Source organism: Mauremys reevesii, linkage group 24 (genome assembly GCF_016161935.1).
Source record: "Mauremys reevesii isolate NIE-2019 linkage group 24, ASM1616193v1, whole genome shotgun sequence".
Classification (NCBI taxonomy): Eukaryota; Metazoa; Chordata; order Testudines; family Geoemydidae; genus Mauremys; species Mauremys reevesii.
In genome coordinates this window covers 781,971-799,294 of record NC_052646.1, presented here as the reverse complement: position 1 = coordinate 799,294, position 17,324 = coordinate 781,971, and the positions used below count along the sequence as shown (strand labels likewise).

Genomic DNA, 17,324 nt, shown 5'->3' with positions numbered 1-17,324 from the left:
GGACCCCGCCTGGGCGGACTCGCTGTGGGAAGCGCACGGAGGGGCAGGGGAGGCTGAATGCTCCAAGGAGAGACCCGGGAGGTGAAGCCGTGGGAGCTTCTTGCCCTGCAGACAGTCTGCTCCGAGGGAGAGGAGGCTCCCCAAAGTCCTGACTGGCTTTGGGGGGAGCAGTCCCAGAGCATCGGCTGGGGACTCTGACACCAGGGTCTGGCTGGGTGGGACTCGCTGGGCAGGGCCTGGGGTGGAGCAGGAAGCTGGAGCCCAGAGGCTCTGGCTGGGAGGGCTGAGTCCTCGTGGTATCTCCTGAAGGGTGGGTAGGACCCCTGGGGCGAGGGAGGGTCTGGCCCACTGATAGGCTCCTTCAAGAGACTGTTCCGAACTGGGGCATAGCCCAGATCCTGGGGAGCCGGGACCCCCTGGGAGTGGCATGTAGTGCTGGCCACACTCGGCCATGCCCAGGGCAGAGCCCGAGCTGCCCATCCTGGGGCCGGCTCTCCCTTGCAAGGCATGCGGTGCTCTCCTGGCACCAGGAGCCCTCCAGGGGGCTCAGATCCCCATCCCATGTGTCCTAAGGGAGGTGGCAGGGGGGTTCCCCTCAGCCTTGGGGTGCTGCAGGGCAGCATCTTTGAAGGGCCAGGCCAGGACCCTGCACCCTCAGGACCACAGTCCAGGGGCTCATGCTCCCATCCCCACCCAGGGGAACTGCCCCGCCACCAGGGCCCAGCAGGGAGCAAAGCCCAGGTATAATCCGCTGCCAGGGCCAGAACCCAGGAGTCCTGGCTCCCAGCCTCCCCTGTGCCTGCTCTGCTGAGGGTCTCCAGGAGGGGGTTGGGTTGCCAGGGAGAGGGGAGGTTCTGTGCCCCCCCAGCCTGGCACGGGAGGGGAGCCAGACACGCTTTGTCCTGGCTGGGGCCTGTGTGTGGCTCAGAGGTGGGTGGCTTGGGGGGCTGCCAACCCCATTCCACCTTTGCCAGTGACACAACCTCTGCCGAAACCCACGGGCTTCCCCCTCCCAGGGCTCCTGGCTCCGGCCCACTCCCCTCTTCCCAGAGCTGGGGCGAGTCCGGCCCCTCGCTGGGAGCCAGGCTGGGTGCCCGGGAGCGGGGTCGCGTGCAGGGTTAGTGCGTAGCCCCCCCACTCCCATGGGGCGTTGGGCGCAATGGAAAGGGCCAGGCCCAGCACAAATTCTATTGCCTCCTCCCGTGGGGGGAGTGCTCGGCGCTGGTGCTATTGACCTGCCCGGGGGCTGGGCCCGGATGCTTGCTGGAGCCAAGACCCCGAAATTCCCCCGGTGGTTACCCCGATGCTCCACTAGGTGGCGCAGGGGCTCAAGCGCCGGCCGGGCCCAGAGCCAGGCAGCCTGGGAGCGGCGAGTTCGGGGATCCCCGGGGGTGGGGGTGTCTCTGTTCCCAAGGGGGCCCCCCTCCCCCTGGGCAGGCATGGGGGGCCCCCTCTGCCTCTGGGTACCTTCCCCTTGGGGGCAGACTCTCCATCCCCCCTCAAGCTCGCCCATCCCTGTTCCCCCAGTGCCCCCCAGGGGGGTGCCCCCCATAGGTAAGAGCTATGGATGCCCCCGGGGGCGCAGCTGGGGTGTGTTGGCATCACTCCTTCCCCCCCATCCAGCAGTTCCCATCCCCCCCAATGCTCTGCAGCCAGGAGCAGCCCTGGGATTTCACCCGCAGCTCAGCCCGGTGGGGGCGCTGCTGGTCCGTGCTGCCAGGTGTTGCTCGATGGGCAGGGCCGTGCCAAGGGGGGGGGCGGTGGTAGTATGTGCCATGGCTCTGTGCCAGGCTCTGTGTCCCAGCTTCTCCCTGCACCAGCCCAGCTAACGAGCCCAAAGGCTGCTGCCCCTTGCACTGCCTGTGCCAGAATCATTCAGCACCGGCGCTGCCCCCCAAACACAGAACAAAGTTTCTCTTGTGCTGCCTGGCCGCATGGATCCACTTACCTTTTCTTGCCAGGGGGGCAGTGACATTGCCCTGGCTACGGGACTAGACCCAGCCAGGGGAGGCTCTGCTGGGAGTGCAGCGTAACCAGGCTGGGGTGGGCGCGGCTTGGATTGGGGGACGCTCGCAGCGGCTCTGGCCCTTGCACCAGGACTCCAGCGGACTCTGGGGAGTCGGAGGGAGGTGCGATGCCTGTCAGCATGGGGGCAGGGGGAGGCCTTGGGTCTGGGATGCAGCCCCCAGGAGAGTGGGGTGCACTGGGGTGCCAGGGACTGTGCCCCTGGGGCAGGGATCCCATCCTGACCCTGCTGGGGGGGGCTGAGCCTGCATTGCTGGGGATGTTTCACGCTCGGCTGGCAGAATGCTGAGGGGACAAGGGGGCTTTAGGGGCTGCGTGGCCAGGAGCTGGGCGGACTGGGCCCGGCGGGGGTGTCCCAGGGCTGCTAGGTGAGTGCAGCTGGACAGCATGAGGCTCAGCAAGGAGATGGGGGGGGGGGAAGAGCTCAGGGAGGACAGGTCCATCTGGGGCCTCCCTGGCTGTGCTGCCGAGGGGGGTGGCTACCGGGCCGTACGATGGGGACTGTGGCACCGGGCTGGCTTTAGCAGACTGAGGCTCTTTGCCAAGCCCGGCTGGGGCTCTGGAAAACTGTCAGGAAAAGTGCCTGAGCTGCCTCCAAAGGGACTCCGCCAAACGCAGCGGTTAGGACCGGCTATGCCCCGAGCCCTGGGCTGGCTATGCCCTTCCGCTCCCCCCAGCAGCCCAACCGGGAGCCATGCCCCCACTGATCTTAGGGGAGGGCCCCCCTTTGGTGAGATCTAGGAATGATTCGCTTCCCAGAGATAAGGGGAAGGTTTGCCGAGTCCAGGGGCCACTGGAAGTCAGGCTGCCTGGGCGCTCGCTCCAGCATGGGGAGGGGAGAGAGGTCTAGTGGTGTCCTTGGTGCAGGCCCAGGTGGGGCTGGGGTCGGCGTAGGGCCCCGCTGGGCACTGCTGGAAGCCAGGGGCCCACAATCTAAGGATGCTGCTAAGCTGGCGAGAGGGGCGAGCAGAGCCCCCAGCCTGATAAAGGCCTGACCCCGCCGGGCTCCAGGGGTCACCTTATGAGAGTGAAGGCCCGGCCTGGGGGGACAAAGGGGATCAGCAGCTGAGTCTGATCCGAGGGCTGGAGACGGAAGCCAGCCACATTCAGACTAGACATAAGCTGCCAGTTTTTAAGAGTGACCGTAACCGCTAGGCCAGGCAGCACACCTGGGGCTGGGGGGGTTTCCATCCCTGGCCACCTTTACAAAGCGCAGGCAGGTTGTTCCCAGGGGTCTGCTCTGGTTCAAACAGGAGAAAGCCCTGGCTGGCATGGCTCCGGCCTAGGTGACCCCAGGGTCCCTGCATCCAGTGCAGCGTTTCTCAGACTGGGGGGCCTGACCCCAAAGGGCCTCACAAGTCTATTGGGGGGGTTGCGAGAGCGGCGGCTGCTGGCCGGGCACCCAGCCCTGAAGGCAGCGCTGGCGCCAGCAGCAGCGCAGGGGTGAGGGTGGCAGGAGAAGGGGGAGGGGTTGTCACAGCCTGAAATATTTTCCAAGGGGGTCACAGAGTTTGAGCCCAGCCCTGCAGGCGTCCCTAGGGCTGCTGCAGCCAGGGGGGGGAAAGGGCCGTTCCCCTCCCGGGGAAATGGGGACACGTCCTCCAGAACCGGCAGCCGGGAAACAAAACTTGGGCCCAAATATTTGGGGTTTTCCCGCTTCCATGGAAACCCCTTTGCTGGGCCCAGCCCCCCATGCAGCGCTGACGGGCCCCGTGGAGCGGGCTGGCTCCGGCTCGCGGTGTGAACGCCCGGGCTGGAGGGGTTCGCCGGGGAGGCTGTGTCCTAACGGCCCCACACCCGCCGGTAGGGCCCGTAGCCCCAGTGCCCGGCTCCGCGCGAGCTGTTAACGGGGGGGGGGCAGGTGCGCTCGGCCCCCAAAGGGTTAAGCTGGGACTTGGGGAACTTTGCTCGGGGTGGCTGCGCTCCGGCCGCTGATTGGCCCGAAGTTGGAGCTGGGGGCGGGGCCTGCCCTGCCCCCCGCCCGGCCCCTTCGCCGCCCGCCCGCCCGCCCGCTGGTCAGCGCCCGCCGCCCGACCCGGCCGGAGCGATGTGTCCGGCGCTGCTGCTGCGGCTCCTGCTCTGGGGGCCGCTGCTGTGGGGCGGCTCCGGCCGGTGCGCGGCCTCCGGCACAGCGTCTACTGGAACTCGAGCAACCCCAGGTACGGCCCGGCCCGGCCCGGCCCGGCTCGGCTCGGCCCGGCGCCCGGGCAGGGAGCGGGGATGCTCGGCGGGCTCCGTGGCTGGGGGTCCCCGGGCGGCCGGCCCCGGCCCCGGCTGCGCGCCCGGCGGCTCCTTTGTCTGCAGTGCCCGCGCCCCCTGCCCGGCCCCAGCCCGGCCTGCCGGCCCCCCACGCCGACGCGGGGCCCGGCTGCGCCCTGGGCTCGCCGCTCCGGGCCAGTCCCGGGGGCGCTGAGAGTGGTGCGAGGGCTGGGCCGGCCCCCCACCCGCTGGTGCCAGGCGGCGGGGCAGGGAGCGGGCGCTGCCAGCCTCACCTGTGCCAGGCCAGCGTTCCTGAGCGGCGCCGCCCGGCCAGGGGGCGAGTTGGGGCGAGTCCGGGGCGACTCGCTCCCCGGGAAACGCGCCCGGCGTGGGAACGGCCCAGCAGCGCCTGGCGCCCTGCAAAGGGGCAGGGGCTGCGGGGCTGCTGCTGCCTCAAGCAGGTGGAAGGTGCTCGCCCCATAGGCTCTCCCCAGTGATCGTAGCTGGCCCTGGACACGGTGCTTCGCAGCCTGCCCCCAACGTGGGCGTGGCAGGGCCCAGCGCTGCTCCTGGATGTGTCCGGGGCTCAGCCCCCCACTCACCGGCCCAGTGTCCCCCCTGGGCTGAGCTGGGTTCTGGGGCTGGAGCGGCGGGGAGCAGCTTTGGGTCCCTGCCTCTGCTGTGTCTGTGCCCCTGGAGTGTGGCACCGGCTCCTGTCCCCTCTGCAGGCAGCACGGGGGTGCCACCCCCTTCCAATGGCGAAGGCACCTGGGCTGTGCCCGAAGGCTCCTCCGTCTGCTGGAGTCAGGCTCCCCCAGCGTGCGGCAGAACAGGCTGTGCCCGGAGACACGAGGGGTGGGGGGTGGGGGAGCTGCAGGGCCCTCCCTCCCGCTACAAATCTTACCTCTGTTTGGGACTCTGCCGGGGGGGCTGGCAGGCTAGTGCACGTGGATCGCTGACCTTTCCCTGCTACTCCAGGCAGGAGGGTTCTGGCTCCTCCCTGTGGGGCTGGGCACCAGAGGGTCTTGCACAGCTGCACTTGGGGGTGAGCCCATCTCCCCTCCCCCTCCCCCAGAGCTCTGTCAAGCGGATGCCATCCTGCTCCCAGGGCTCTGGCCTGCTAGGGGAGAGCTGGCTCCCAATGCAGGAGCATCGGGGGCGATTTGGGGCAAACCCCACCCTGAGCTCCTGACTTCTGCAGTGGGATGCGCTTGGAGCGGCAGCTCTTTGGGGGTGGGGACTTGGGGGGTGAAAGTTCTCTCCAGGCTGGGCGCTCCTCTGGGGCGATAACGCCAGGGCCGGCCAGAGGGGGGGGCAAGAGGGGCAATTTGCCCCAGGCCCCGAGCCCCACGGGGGCCCCCACCAGAGTTTTTCGGGGCCCTTGGAGAGGGGTCCCTCACTCGCTCCGGGGTGCCCGGCAAACTCTTGCGGGGCCGGGCGCAGGAGCTTCTGCCGCTCCAGGTCTTCGCCGGCGGGGGGGTCCTTTCGCTCTGGGGCGGAAGGACCCCCCGCCGGCGAATTACCGTCGAAGATGGAGCGGGACCCGCCGCCGAAGTTCAGCCCGGTCTTCGGCGGTAATTCGGCGGCGGGGGGCCCTTCCGTTCCGGGACCCGCCGCCGAAGTGCCCCGAAGACCCGCGGCGGGACCCCCCGCCGCCGAATTACCGCCGAAGACCGGGCTGCGTTTCAGCGGTAATTCAGCGGTGGGGGGGCCCCTGCCGCGGGTCTTCGGGGCACTTTGGCAGCAAGTCCAGGAACGGAAGGGCCCCCCGCCGCCGAAGACCCCGGGCCCCCGGAATCCTCTGGGCGGCCCTGGATAACGCTGAGAGTCCTGCCCGCAAATCACTCCGTCCAAGTGCCTGATTTCCCTGCCCCATGGAGGGCCAGGGAGCTGTTAGCCCCTTGGCTTCGGGGCACAGAGCACGTGCAGGCCCCCACTCCACCCCCAGGCCCTGTGGGCTTGGCCCCCTGGCAGGGATTGAGGTTGCTGATGGTCCAAGTGGGGGTGGGAGGGATGGGGCTCGGCCTGCCCCTGACACACAGCGGTTATTGCGCCGGCCTGTCACACCGGAGCCTGGGCCCTGCTGAGAGGAAGGAGCTTCCCCAGGACCTGAGCACAAGTTGGGGGAAAGGGGGCAGGCCTGGGAGCCGTAACCTGGGCAGGGCTCGGGTACAAGGAGGAAGTGGTGGCAGAGGCGTCCAGCATCGGGGGCAGGGGGGTGGCAAGGGGGTGCCCAGGGCCAGGCCTCTGCGGGGCTCTGGGCCTCCAGGGAAGCCCCTGGAGAGGCTGTGAGGGGGCCCAAATTCCCCTCTTACTCCTGGGACCCGGGGGAGGACTCTGGTCAGGGGTGAGACTGTGTCCAGGTGAGAGAGGAGCGCTCCCTCCCTTGCGATGCTGGCGTCTGGGCCAGCCAGGGGCGAATGGCTGCATGGGGGGGCACTCGGTGACCTGCCCCCTTTTGCGTCTTTGTGCCGTGGCTTGGGGCCGGGTTTGCTGGTGGGAGCTGGCAGAGCAGGGTGTAGGTGGGGCCGGCTGCCTGCTCCCCTCCCGGCAGCGTGACTAAAGCTGCGGCCCAGCTGCCCGAGTCAGGCCCGAGGTGCCGGCTGATCCAGCATCAGCGTTTGCCGAGGCCGGTGCAGGGACTAGCCGGGCTGTGCTCTCCCCACACTGCCGACCCCGCTACCCGGGGACCTGCCCGAGCTCCCTGGTGTCCTGCAGCAGAGAGGCTGGATTGTGGGCTGGGGGAGAGGCTCAGCAGGGCGTGCAGCCCTAGTGCTGGGCATCCCCATCAGAGCTGCCCCCGCGGGGCGTGGAGGTGGCACCTGGACCTCGGTCTGCAGCTGGGAGGCCAGGTCAGAACTAGGTGGTAGTTTTCACTGTGCCCCCAGCCCTGTGTGTGCCCGCGCCAAGGGAGCAATGCATCGGGGCCGCGAGTAGCCGGATGCCCTTGGTAGCTGAGCCCTGCTGTCCTCCTTGGCTATGCCAGGCAGGTTCCCAAGTTCCTAGCCCAGGAGAGGGCCTGGGGCAGAGGGGAGGGGGGCAGCGGGGCTGGGCCTGCAGCTCTGTTTACATCCTGAGCTGTTGCCCAGTGAGCAGAGACGCCGCCAGCCCTGCCCTGCCCGGGGGAGGCAGATCGGCCAGGTGTCTGCGTTTGGCTGGTGGGTGGGGCAGGGCAGTGTGAGCTCTTACCTGCTCAGCCCTCGTTAAACGGGCACTGATGTCCCAGCCCACTACCTGCCAGGGCACGGCACAGCCTGGCGCTCCCTGCCTCCTGGGCACAGCCGCCAAGCTGCCCTTGCAGCCTGGCAGAGCAGGGGATGCAGCTGGACTGGGGCTGCTCTCAGCTGCCCTTGGTGGGTCTGTCTCCTGCTCAGGGTAGATTGACAGAGCGGGCACAGCCCAGCCCCCCTGCACCTCCTGGTCCCATTCCTGCGCTGTAACCACTAGATCATGCTCCCTCCCATTGCCAGCGCTGCCCAGTCCAGCCTCAATCCTGCAGTGCAGCCACTGGGAATCTGGATCCTGGTGGAGCTGCCCCCTGGGCCTGGCCGTGCGTGGGTCTGTGCACAGGCGTGTGATCTCCCCTGGGCCTGGCCGTGCGTGGGTCTGTGCACAGGCGTGTGATCTCCCCTGGGCCTGGCCGTGCGTGGGTCTGTGCACAGGCGTGTGATCTCCCCTGGGCCTGGCCGTGCGTGGGTCTGTGCACAGGCGTGTGATCTCCCCTGGGCCTGGCCGTGCGTGGGTCTGTGCACAGGTATTTGAGTTGGCCGTGCACTGTGCGTGTGCGCGCACGTGTGCACAGGTGTGTGAGCTCCCCTGGGCCTGGCCGTGCACTGTCTGTGTGTGTGCGCACGCACGCCGCGTGCACAGGCGTATGAGCTCCCCTCGGCCTGGCCGTGCATGGATCTGTGCACAGTTGTGTGAGCTCCCCTGGGCCTGCCATGCGTGGGTCTGTGCACAGGCGTGTGAGCTCCCCTGGGCCTGGCCGTGCGTGGGTCTGTGCACAGGCGTGTGAGCTCCCCTCGGCCTGGCCGTGCATGGATCTGTGCACAGTTGTGTGAGCTCCCCTGGGCCTGGCCGTGCACTCTGTGTGTGTGTGTGTGTGTGTGTGTGCGCACGCGCGCCGTGAGCACAGGCGTATGAGCTCCCCTCGGCCTGGCCGTGCATGGATCTGTGCACAGTTGTGTGAGCTCCCCTGGGCCTGCCATGCGTGGGTCTGTGCACAGGCGTGTGAGCTCCCCTGGGCCTGGCCGTGCGTGGGTCTGTGCACAGGCGTGTGATCTCCCCTGGGCCTGGCCGTGCGTGGGTCTGTGCACAGGTGTGTGAGCTCCCCTGGGCCTGGCCGTGTGTGAGCAGCGTCCCTTCCCCCCACTGGTATGTCACAGCCGATCAGCGCAGCGGGGCATGAGGCCTGCGCCTGGGGCAGGGGCTTTGTGCGCGCTCAGCTCGCGGCCCGGTGTGGCTGGGCTCTGAGCCGCGGCCCCGGCTCCCCAGCCGCCCCGCCGAGCGCATTCAGTTCCAGCAGGCTGAGCCTAATCGGAGCTGATGCCTTTTTGTTTAGCGAGGCCGGCTGCCCGGTAGCTGTTTCAACAACAGGCTGGAGCCGAGCGCTGCGTGGGAGCCAGCGGCTGACACGTCCACTCCAGGTGTTGGGGCCTGGGCCTGCCAGCACCTGGCCTGACCACCGGGGGAGAGGGACTGGGGCTGTCCCCCTCGCACGGCCCCCAAAGCTGGCGTGTGCAGTGGGGTGAGTTGGGGGCCAATCTAGGCTGCAAGCGCAGCTGTGTCAGTCCCTTGACCCCGTTGGCTCTGCGTGTCTGGCCTGTGCTCCCTAGGGGCTGGCAGCTGCTGGGTCCATCCCTCTGTCTGAAGTGCCCAGGAGGGGCAAGCAGGAATCTCATCACCCTGTCCCAGTGCCCTCCCCCTGCAGGCAGTGCCAAGGTCGCCAGCACGGGAAATGGGCACAAAGGAATCTGTAAACCCGACACAAGCCACCCCCGGGTTCCTGGTTTCTTCCCTGGCGTTAGCAGGTGCCCTGTAACCAGCCAACATGAACCAACCCTGGGGACACGCACGGACTCTGGGAGAAGCCAGGGGCAGGGGAGGAGGGTGCATCTCTCAGCACGTGGGGCCTGGCTGGGCCCGCTGGGTGTCATGGCCCGGCCAGCTCTGCCCCAGCTGCTGCTAAGCGTCTGGCTGCAGGAACCTCACCCCTCTGCCCAGGCACCCGGCTCTGAGCCCACAGGCAGCGCAGGCACTTGTCATCCCCAGGCCAGACCTCCTCCTCCGGCTGCCGGGTACAGTGGGCAGATGGTGGGTGTGGCTGAACTCTGGCTCCCCTTCTCCCACAGCCGCTCTGTCCAGGGTTTGGTGGGTGCAGAGGGGGTGCTGCTGTCCCAGCTCCCTGCCCCTCCTGGCACCATGGCTGCTCCCCCACCAGCTCCCTGCCCCCTTGCTGGCCCCTCCTGGCCCCATGGCTCTGTGCCCACTCACTGGCCCCTTCTCTCGCCAAGGTTCCTGCAGGAAGACTATGCTGTCCAGGTCTCCATCAACGACTACCTGGACATCTACTGCCCGCACTACGAGCACCCAGTGCCTGCGGGCCGAGCCGAGACCTTCAGCCTGCACATGGTGGACACCGAGGGCTACCGGGGTTGCTACGAGACACCCGGTGCCTTCAAGCGCTGGGAGTGCAACCGGCCCCACGCACCCTTCGGGCCCGTCCGCTTCTCCGAGAAGATCCAGCTCTTCACGCCCTTCTCGCTGGGCTTCGAGTTCCAGCCGGGGGAGACCTACTACTACATCTGTGAGTGTCCCCCCCGGTGCCCCCAGGGACTCCCCAGGCCCTGCCAAGTGGGGCTGGCTCCAGGCGGAGCTGTGGGCTGGGTGGATGTGGGAGCAGCTGGGAGGCAGTGCCCTGGCAGGGGTTCTGTCCCCGTTTCCCCAGCCCACTGCAGTGTGCCAGGTGGCCAGGAGGGGGCGCCCCTTGCCCAGATCTTGGCTGCTGCCTGAGTTGGGCCCTGGCTGGGTACCCCTGCTCCAGCCAGCCAATGCCAGCTGCCCCCGAGAGCTCGCTGGCCCGGGCTGCTAGGGCCTGGACTCTGAGGGGGTGGGGAGCGGCTCTCTGGGGTCTCTGCCCCACACACACACCCCAGGCCATCCAAACAACCTGCTGCTGTGCCTCTGTTCTGGGCGGGGAAGGACGCTGGTGCAGCACCCCACAGTGGCTGCCCTGGGGGCACGTTGGTCTGCTCAGGGTGCGAGTGAGGAGTGGGCTGTCGGGAGCGGGGCTCCCCTGGGGTTGTAGCCCCACTGCTCTCCCCAGCAGCGCTGGCCGTGGGGTGCACAGAGATCCCCTGTGCCCGGGGGGTGGGGGCGTGGTGGGCACTGCCCTGTGGGTGGACGGCCAGGTGCCTGCAGGCGAGCCAGGGAGTAGCTGGGGCCGTTGGCATCCCCCTAACAGGCGGGCCTGACGGTGACCCCGGCTGACCCCGAGGGAGGGGCTGGACTGATGCGTTTCCCAGCTGTGCGGGGGATGGGGGGGGGACTCTTGTCTGCTGGTCCCAGGTGCTTCCTGCTTCACTAAGAGCCCTGCCATGGAGCCGCCCGCCAGGCGCTTGGGAGCTGCTCATAAATCCCCCTCAATGGCCCCTTGAGAGGAGGGGTCCGAGCGGGGTGGGGACTGGAGCGGGAGGGCCCTGGCCTTGCCTCCCGGACACCTGGGTTCGTGTCCGGGGCAGGCCTGGCTCCCGGCTGTGCCCATGTGGGCAGTGCCCTGATGTCCCTGTCTCTGCCCCCAGCTGTCCCCAGCCCAGAGAGCGCTGGGCGGTGCCTGAGGCTACGAGTGGCCGTCTGCTGCAAGGCAACGAGTGAGTCCGTCTGGCCGGGCGTTGGGGGGGCGGAGCGGGCCCCCCCCACGCGGCAGGAGCCTGCTAATGGGACCCAGATGTGGGGTGGGCATGAGCCCTGGGGAGTGGGAGGGGACCTCCCCCCTCCCGCTCTCAGTCTAGACTCTTCCCAGAATCCCTTGCGGCAGGGGGAGGGCAGCTCTGTCTGGGGGACTCTAGGTGTCTGGCTGGTTTCATCCTGGGCATTAACCCTTTCCACCCTGGCACTGCGGGGAGGGGACCCCCCGGTTCTCTCCGGCATTGGTGGGGGGCTGGGAGGCTGCTGATTTTGGAAGAACGTGCCATGAACACCCCCACACCCTGAGAGGGGGGGCAGATGCACATTGGTGCCGGGAGGCTGGCCAAGGCCAGTTCCCAGGATCTGGGGAGGGGGCACGAGGGCAGTGCTGGGAATGGGGGCAGGGGCTTCCTGTTGGAGACAAGAGTCAGTGAGGGATTCTGGGTTTGATTTGTTTCCAGCAACAAAGCCTGTGACAGAAGTTCCCAAATCACAGCCTCGTGGGAGAGGGGGGTCGGAGGGTGAGTAGGTGTGTGGGCAGGTGCTACGTGCCCCACGGAAGTGGGGGGCATGGGCAGGACGGGGGGTCGGGGTGGGTATGTGGGGAGATGCTACATGCCTTGGGTGGGGGGGATGGGCAGGAGGGGGGGTTGGGGGAGCTCACCATGACCAGCTCCCTGGGCCTTTTGCTCTTGTTCTCTCTGCAGACACCGAGTCACCAGGTCACAGCACTGCGCTGGCCACGCTCCGGCCCCACGGCCCCTGCCTCAGCCTCGCCCTCATCCCCCTCCCCCTCCTGTGGCTCTGACTCCCCCCCCACTCTCTTGGGGGGGGTCTCCTTGCTGCAAAGTTGGGGATTTTTGGACTTTGTCTCCCCCAAACGCTCCAAGCAGCCGACCCCACGGTGTGGGTTGTGGGGCGGGTGCCTTCGCCCCAGCTCGCTCCACCTGCCGGTCCCCAGAGCGCCCAGCCCCAGGATGTGCCGGTCCCAGAGACGCCCCGTGCTGGCGTTCAGCTGGAGGAGGAGAGGCTGGCTGGACGGTAAGAGGGGGTGCCCTGGTGGAGGGCAGGTACCAGGGATGTTAGCAAGGCCAGGGTGGCTGGGACTGGCCGGGAAGCCTCCAGGCTGGGAGCTGAGGTGCAGGGAGGAGCTGGGGGGCTCGCGGTGGGAGGTTGGGGGGCCTGGTGCTGGTAGGCTGTGGGGATGAAGGGAGCTCTGGATAGACCTGCACCCCGTCTGCTCCATCTTCGGGAGCGGTGATTTGCCGAGGGCGGGGGGAATCCCAGGCAGGCTTCCCCTTGGTGCTGATTTCTGTGCTCTCAGTCCCTGGGCACCGTGCCCACCCCTCCTGCTCCAGCCTGGCGTGCTCCCCTGACGGGCTCTCTCCCTCCCCAGGGCCCTTCTCCGTCGCCCCTGCTGCTGCCAGCCAGACGCCCGCCTCCATCCTGGCCTCATTGGCACCTCCTGGTGGTCAGGGCTCTGTGCACCCGGGAAATCGGCCTTTGCTTATGGACGACTCCCAGAGACTCCAGCAGGAGGGACCCTGCCGGGGCGGGGTGGCTCCTCCCCGCCTGGCACATTCCCAAAGGCCCCGTGGGGAGCCGGAGGATCCCGTTGGTTCTGGCCCTGCAGGGTACCCAGGCGCTGGCCCCCCTTCCACTGGCAGGGCTGGACTCTCCCCCGGAGCCCCGGCACAGCTCGGCCCCTGGTGCTGGGCGCCTTCTTGGTAACGCCCCTCGCTCGGGCGAGGCTGATCTGTCTTCCGTGAAGACGCCCCTCTGGGCCGTGTACAGTTCGTATTTTTGTATCTGTGTTAGCGACTGAGCCAACCAATAAAGCGTTTGCAAGACGCCAGCGGCTCCGCTGCCCCTTCCTGGGGCTGGGCAAGAGCAGAGACGCCCGCTGCCCGCCAGCCCCTGAGGCTGCAGCCGGGCCACGTGCCGGGCGCTGCTCCCCTCGCTCCAGGGCTGGCTCTCAGAGGAGCTGGTGCTGGTCCGTACCGCGCTCAGCCGTGTGCCCCCCAGGCCCTTGCTCTCCCCCCAGGCCCTGCCCAGCGGCTCAGCCCCACGAGGCTGGCTCTGGGTGATTCTGCCCCGATCTCAGGGGCACATCACCCCACATGCATTGCCCATGCACTGTGCCTCAGCCTGCCAGGCAGCAGGTCCCTGGGAGAGGCCTGTGGGTCTGGAGTGAGAGGTGGGAGGAGCCCCGTGGGGGATCGTGGGGGGCCCTCCCCCAGCCTTGGTGTTGCTCCCACAATCCCAGCTGACACGGCGCTTCCTCCTGGCCACGAGGGGCCATCCAGGGGGCTCCCCCTCTGCCTGTTGCCTCAGCCCAGCACCCTGGGGGAGGAGGGAATGTTGTGCTCCTTGGTGGTACTCCCCCCGCTCTCCAGGCCTTATGGAGCCTGTAGCAGAGGGGGCTGGGGGGGTGTATGGTCAGAAGGAGGGGGGCTGGCACGGGAGCGGGGCCTGGTGGGTTGGCTCATTGTCCCCTTCCCGCTGGGGGTTTAATTGCTGTGAGTGGGACCGAGCAGGGGCCTAAGCTGTAATTACAGCTCATCCGCCTTGGGGGAGCCGGGGCCCCGCTCGCTGCCACGCCTCCCCAGCAGGGGGTGACACGGCGCTGCGGGGCCCTCCAGCAGGGGGCGCTGCTCTGCGGGCCAGGCGGGGGCCAAGGCCTCCCGCCCTGATTGATGGCCCGAGCAGCCTGCAGCGCGGCCAGGCTGGGTTTCCGTGGAGACGGAGCCAGGGGAGCAGGGAATTGATAACCCGCTCAGCGTGGCAGAGCCAGGGTGGGCACCGCTGGGCACCCCCCGCAGCTCTTGGGGGGGGGTGCCTGGGGGCACCGGGAGACGGCTCCCGATGGCAGGGGCTGCTGTCTGGCCTCCATAGGAGACTCTAATGCAGCAGTCAGGGGGTTAACTGGTTTTGCTCAGCAGCGGGGCTGGGGTCACTGGGCTCCATGGGGTGGGAACTGGCAGGGGGTGCCCCTCTCAGTCACTGCTCTCCTGCCTGGTACCTGGGCGCAGTTCTCTGCACCCAGCGCACTCACTGCTCTGTCCCAGGGAGCTGCTCTCGGGGTGTCTCTGGGGCCACCGAGGGTCTGCGGGGAGCCCGGTGGGCAGAGGGCCCCGTCCCTAGGCCCAGCCCCGGGGCTGTTGCTGCAGGCCCAGGAGCCAGCGGCTGCTCGCTGCTCAGGCTGGCGCGTGGCCAGCGATCGATGGGGAATGTTGCGCTGATTAGCCGAGCGAGCTGGCTGCAGCGCCGGGAGATGTTAACAGCGAAACAGCGCCGGAGACACGCCGCACGCGGGGAGGGTCTGGGGGGGGAGGGGCAGGCCTGCATGGCGGCGGGGGGGTGAATGGTGAGTGGAGAGTTGGGACCCCACTGTGCTGTGCTCAGCTGGGGGCACCGAGACACAGGTGGGCTGCAGCCCTGGCCTTGGGCTGGGGTGTCCTTCCCTGCAGCCCCAGGCTGACACCCAGCCCCCCGTCTCCCCTTCTTGCCCCCAAAGCCTCTTGGTAAGAGAATAAACTGTGCAGTGGGTTCCTGAGAGCGGAGGGCGGCCCCCCACCCTGGGCAGTCAGTGCCCTTCCCCGTCCCCAGCAGCAGGTGCATGGGGCCCAGCTGGTGGCTGGCATGTCAGGCGGGCACCTCGCTGCCAGGGAGATGTTAATTTCCAGGCCTGTCATTGCTGCGTGTCGCTGGCAACGTGACAACAAGGAGGCGGCAGCAGCAGCATCAGCACTCAGATCAACAACTGTGAGTGACTCCTGCAATGCAGCGTTCCCCTGCCACTGCCCAGCCGGTGGCCCCCGGCGTTGCCAGCTCCCCCGCACTGGTGTCCAGCCTGGGACCCCGGCGTTGCCAGCTCCCCCGCACTGGTGTCCAGCCGGGGGCCCCCGGCGCTGCCAGCTCCCCCGCACCGGTGTCCAGCCTGGGACCCCGGCGCTGCCAGCTCCCCCGCACCGGTGTCCAGCCGGGGGCCCTGTGCTGCGAGCTGTCCTGTGGCGGTGCCCAGGTGCCATGTCTCTGCCCACCCTCTGCTCTTCAGCAGCACCCAGGCATGAGCTGCAATTGTACGTTCCCAGTGAAAACAGCTGTAAAAAGCCCATCCCATGGATTTATTCCCTGGAGCCGGCGCCCCCACCCCGTCTAACTCTGCCCCCACACCCAAACGAAGCAATTAGAATACGCAGCGCGGAGAGGTGCTAGAGGAGAATTAGTGCCAGCCATAAAGCAGCGTGACTGGCCTGGTTATGAGCCCATCCATCCTCCAGCAGCGCCCACAAATCTGCCAGCCCCGTGCAGCGGTGTCTGCCGGGAGACAGCCTCATCCCCAGCTGTGCTCAGCAGAGCCAGGCCCTGCCGCTGAAGGGCTGAGCACTGGCCACAGGGCTTCCCTGCCAGGGGGCACCAGCTCTGGGGAGGGCTGGCCCGTGGCTGGGTGGGATCCACTCTTCGAGGCTGGCTCAGTGGGGACTGCGCTGGGCTCTGCTCCCCAAGCCAGTGCCAGGGCAGGGGGCCTTCAGAGCTGAACACACAGACCCTGCCCCCCCCCCAGGTGGCCCCAAGGCTATGGCTCCCCAGTGCGGTCAGCAGGCTTGGCCGGGCTGGGGGATCTGCTCTTGCATCTGGCGCCAGCAGAGAAGTGCTGGGAACGGAGTCCCCGTTGCACCAGTGGGCCAGCCCCCACCAATGGGGATGGCAGAGCCGGGCTGGGCCTTGGCTGCTAACTACCCAGGAGAGTTGAAGAGACAGAGGTGGTTAGAGCAGGGGGTTTGGGAGCCAGGACTCCTGGGTTCTGCCCTGGCTTTTCCATGAGAGTTGTTGTGAGGTGCTGGATGTCCCCCTGCCCCTCTCTGTGACTCAGTTTCCCCAGTGCTAGGGGCTAACCACCAGCTCAGTGGGTTGGGCTGTGGGGCCAAGAGCCCAGGGCAGTGCTGGAGGATGCAGAGGTTTGCGATCCTTGCCCCTGGCCACGACCCAGGTCCTTTCCCTGCCCCCCAGCCCCTCGGCTCCAGGAGCAGAGCCAGCCTGGCCTGCAGCTCTGTGCCTGAGGGAGCAGCTGGGCGGCTAATGTGCAGCTCCATGGGCGGCTGGCGCAGCCAGCGCCACAGTGTGTCAATTTCACGGCCCCTTATGTGGAACATGCAGCTTGATCCGTCGGCTCCAGCTCCAAGTAGCTTCCTGTGCCACCCACGTCTGGGTCCTGCTGCCTCTGCCATGGGGGGAGCATTGCCCAAGCAGGGGTCCCCCCCGTAACAACCTCCTGAGCAGGGTTCCCCACAAGGGCATTGCCCCCCATGCTGCTTTCAGAGCTCCCCTGGGCGCTCTGGGCTGCCAGGTAGCACCATGCACCAGTGGACTGGTGTCCTGCGTCTGCGCTGGCCCCATGCTGAGACACTGCGCTGCTCTAAACATCCCAGAGAGAGAGGAAGCCAGTGGCAGCTGCGTCCCCCTGGGCTGCGCTGATGTGGCAGAGCCCTGGGTTGGCGCTATGCCCTCGGCTTTGGCACAGGCTCTCGGGGGAACTCTTTAATGTGTCAGACCCCAGGGGACCCCCTCGTCCCTCCGGGCAGGCCATGCGCTCAGCGTGGGGCTCCGTTCCTCCTGCTTCGCCCCGGCAGCACTGCCCAGCGAGTCCTCCTGAGCCAGACGCTGGGCAGAGGCCTGTCGGCTCTGCAGGGACCAGGCCCCTCACCCAGCATTTGCAGTGACCCCAAGCAGCGCTCTCAGAACAGTGGCCTTGATTAGCCAAGGGGCCCCCAGCGCTGTAGGGCCGTAGGTCGGGTCAAAACGCAGGTCGTTCTGCGCAGCCCAGAGCTCATCCCCAGCCAAGCTGTTGGGAGCCTCTGGCCTCCTCCCATAGTTCCCAGGTGAGTGAGCTCCACCCCCACCCTGGGTTCTCCAGCTGGGGGTCTCTGCGCTGCTTCCCCAGTGTGCGTCCGGCCATGGAAACAATCCTGCCCTCACCCTGGGAGCAATGCACAGTGCAGGGGAAACTGAGGCACACCAAGGCTTCATAACAATATTACAAAAAATTCCCACTTCATCATAGTGGGGAGGGGGAGGGGGTGGTGCTGGCCATGGCTTGCCCCCAGGGAGTACAGAGAACCAGTGGGGTGGAACTGCTGCTGGGCTGGCTTTGGGGGGAGAGAGAGGCTGGCAGCCCCAAACACGCTGTGCCT

General features: G+C 67.8%; 1 protein-coding gene across 1 annotated transcript; it reads left to right on the top strand.

Moving 5' to 3' along the window:
* Positions 1-3,987: 3,987 nt before the first annotated feature.
* EFNA4 (ephrin A4) lies at positions 3,988-12,981 on the top strand. The gene is given in 7 exon segments (XM_039512930.1): positions 3,988-4,130; positions 4,133-4,184; positions 9,738-10,030; positions 11,025-11,093; positions 11,592-11,651; positions 11,838-12,171; positions 12,527-12,981. Coding segments are annotated over 6 exon segments (633 nt in total). The 5' UTR covers positions 3,988-4,072; the 3' UTR covers positions 11,939-12,171; positions 12,527-12,981.
* The last annotated feature ends 4,343 nt before the right edge of the window (positions 12,982-17,324 follow it).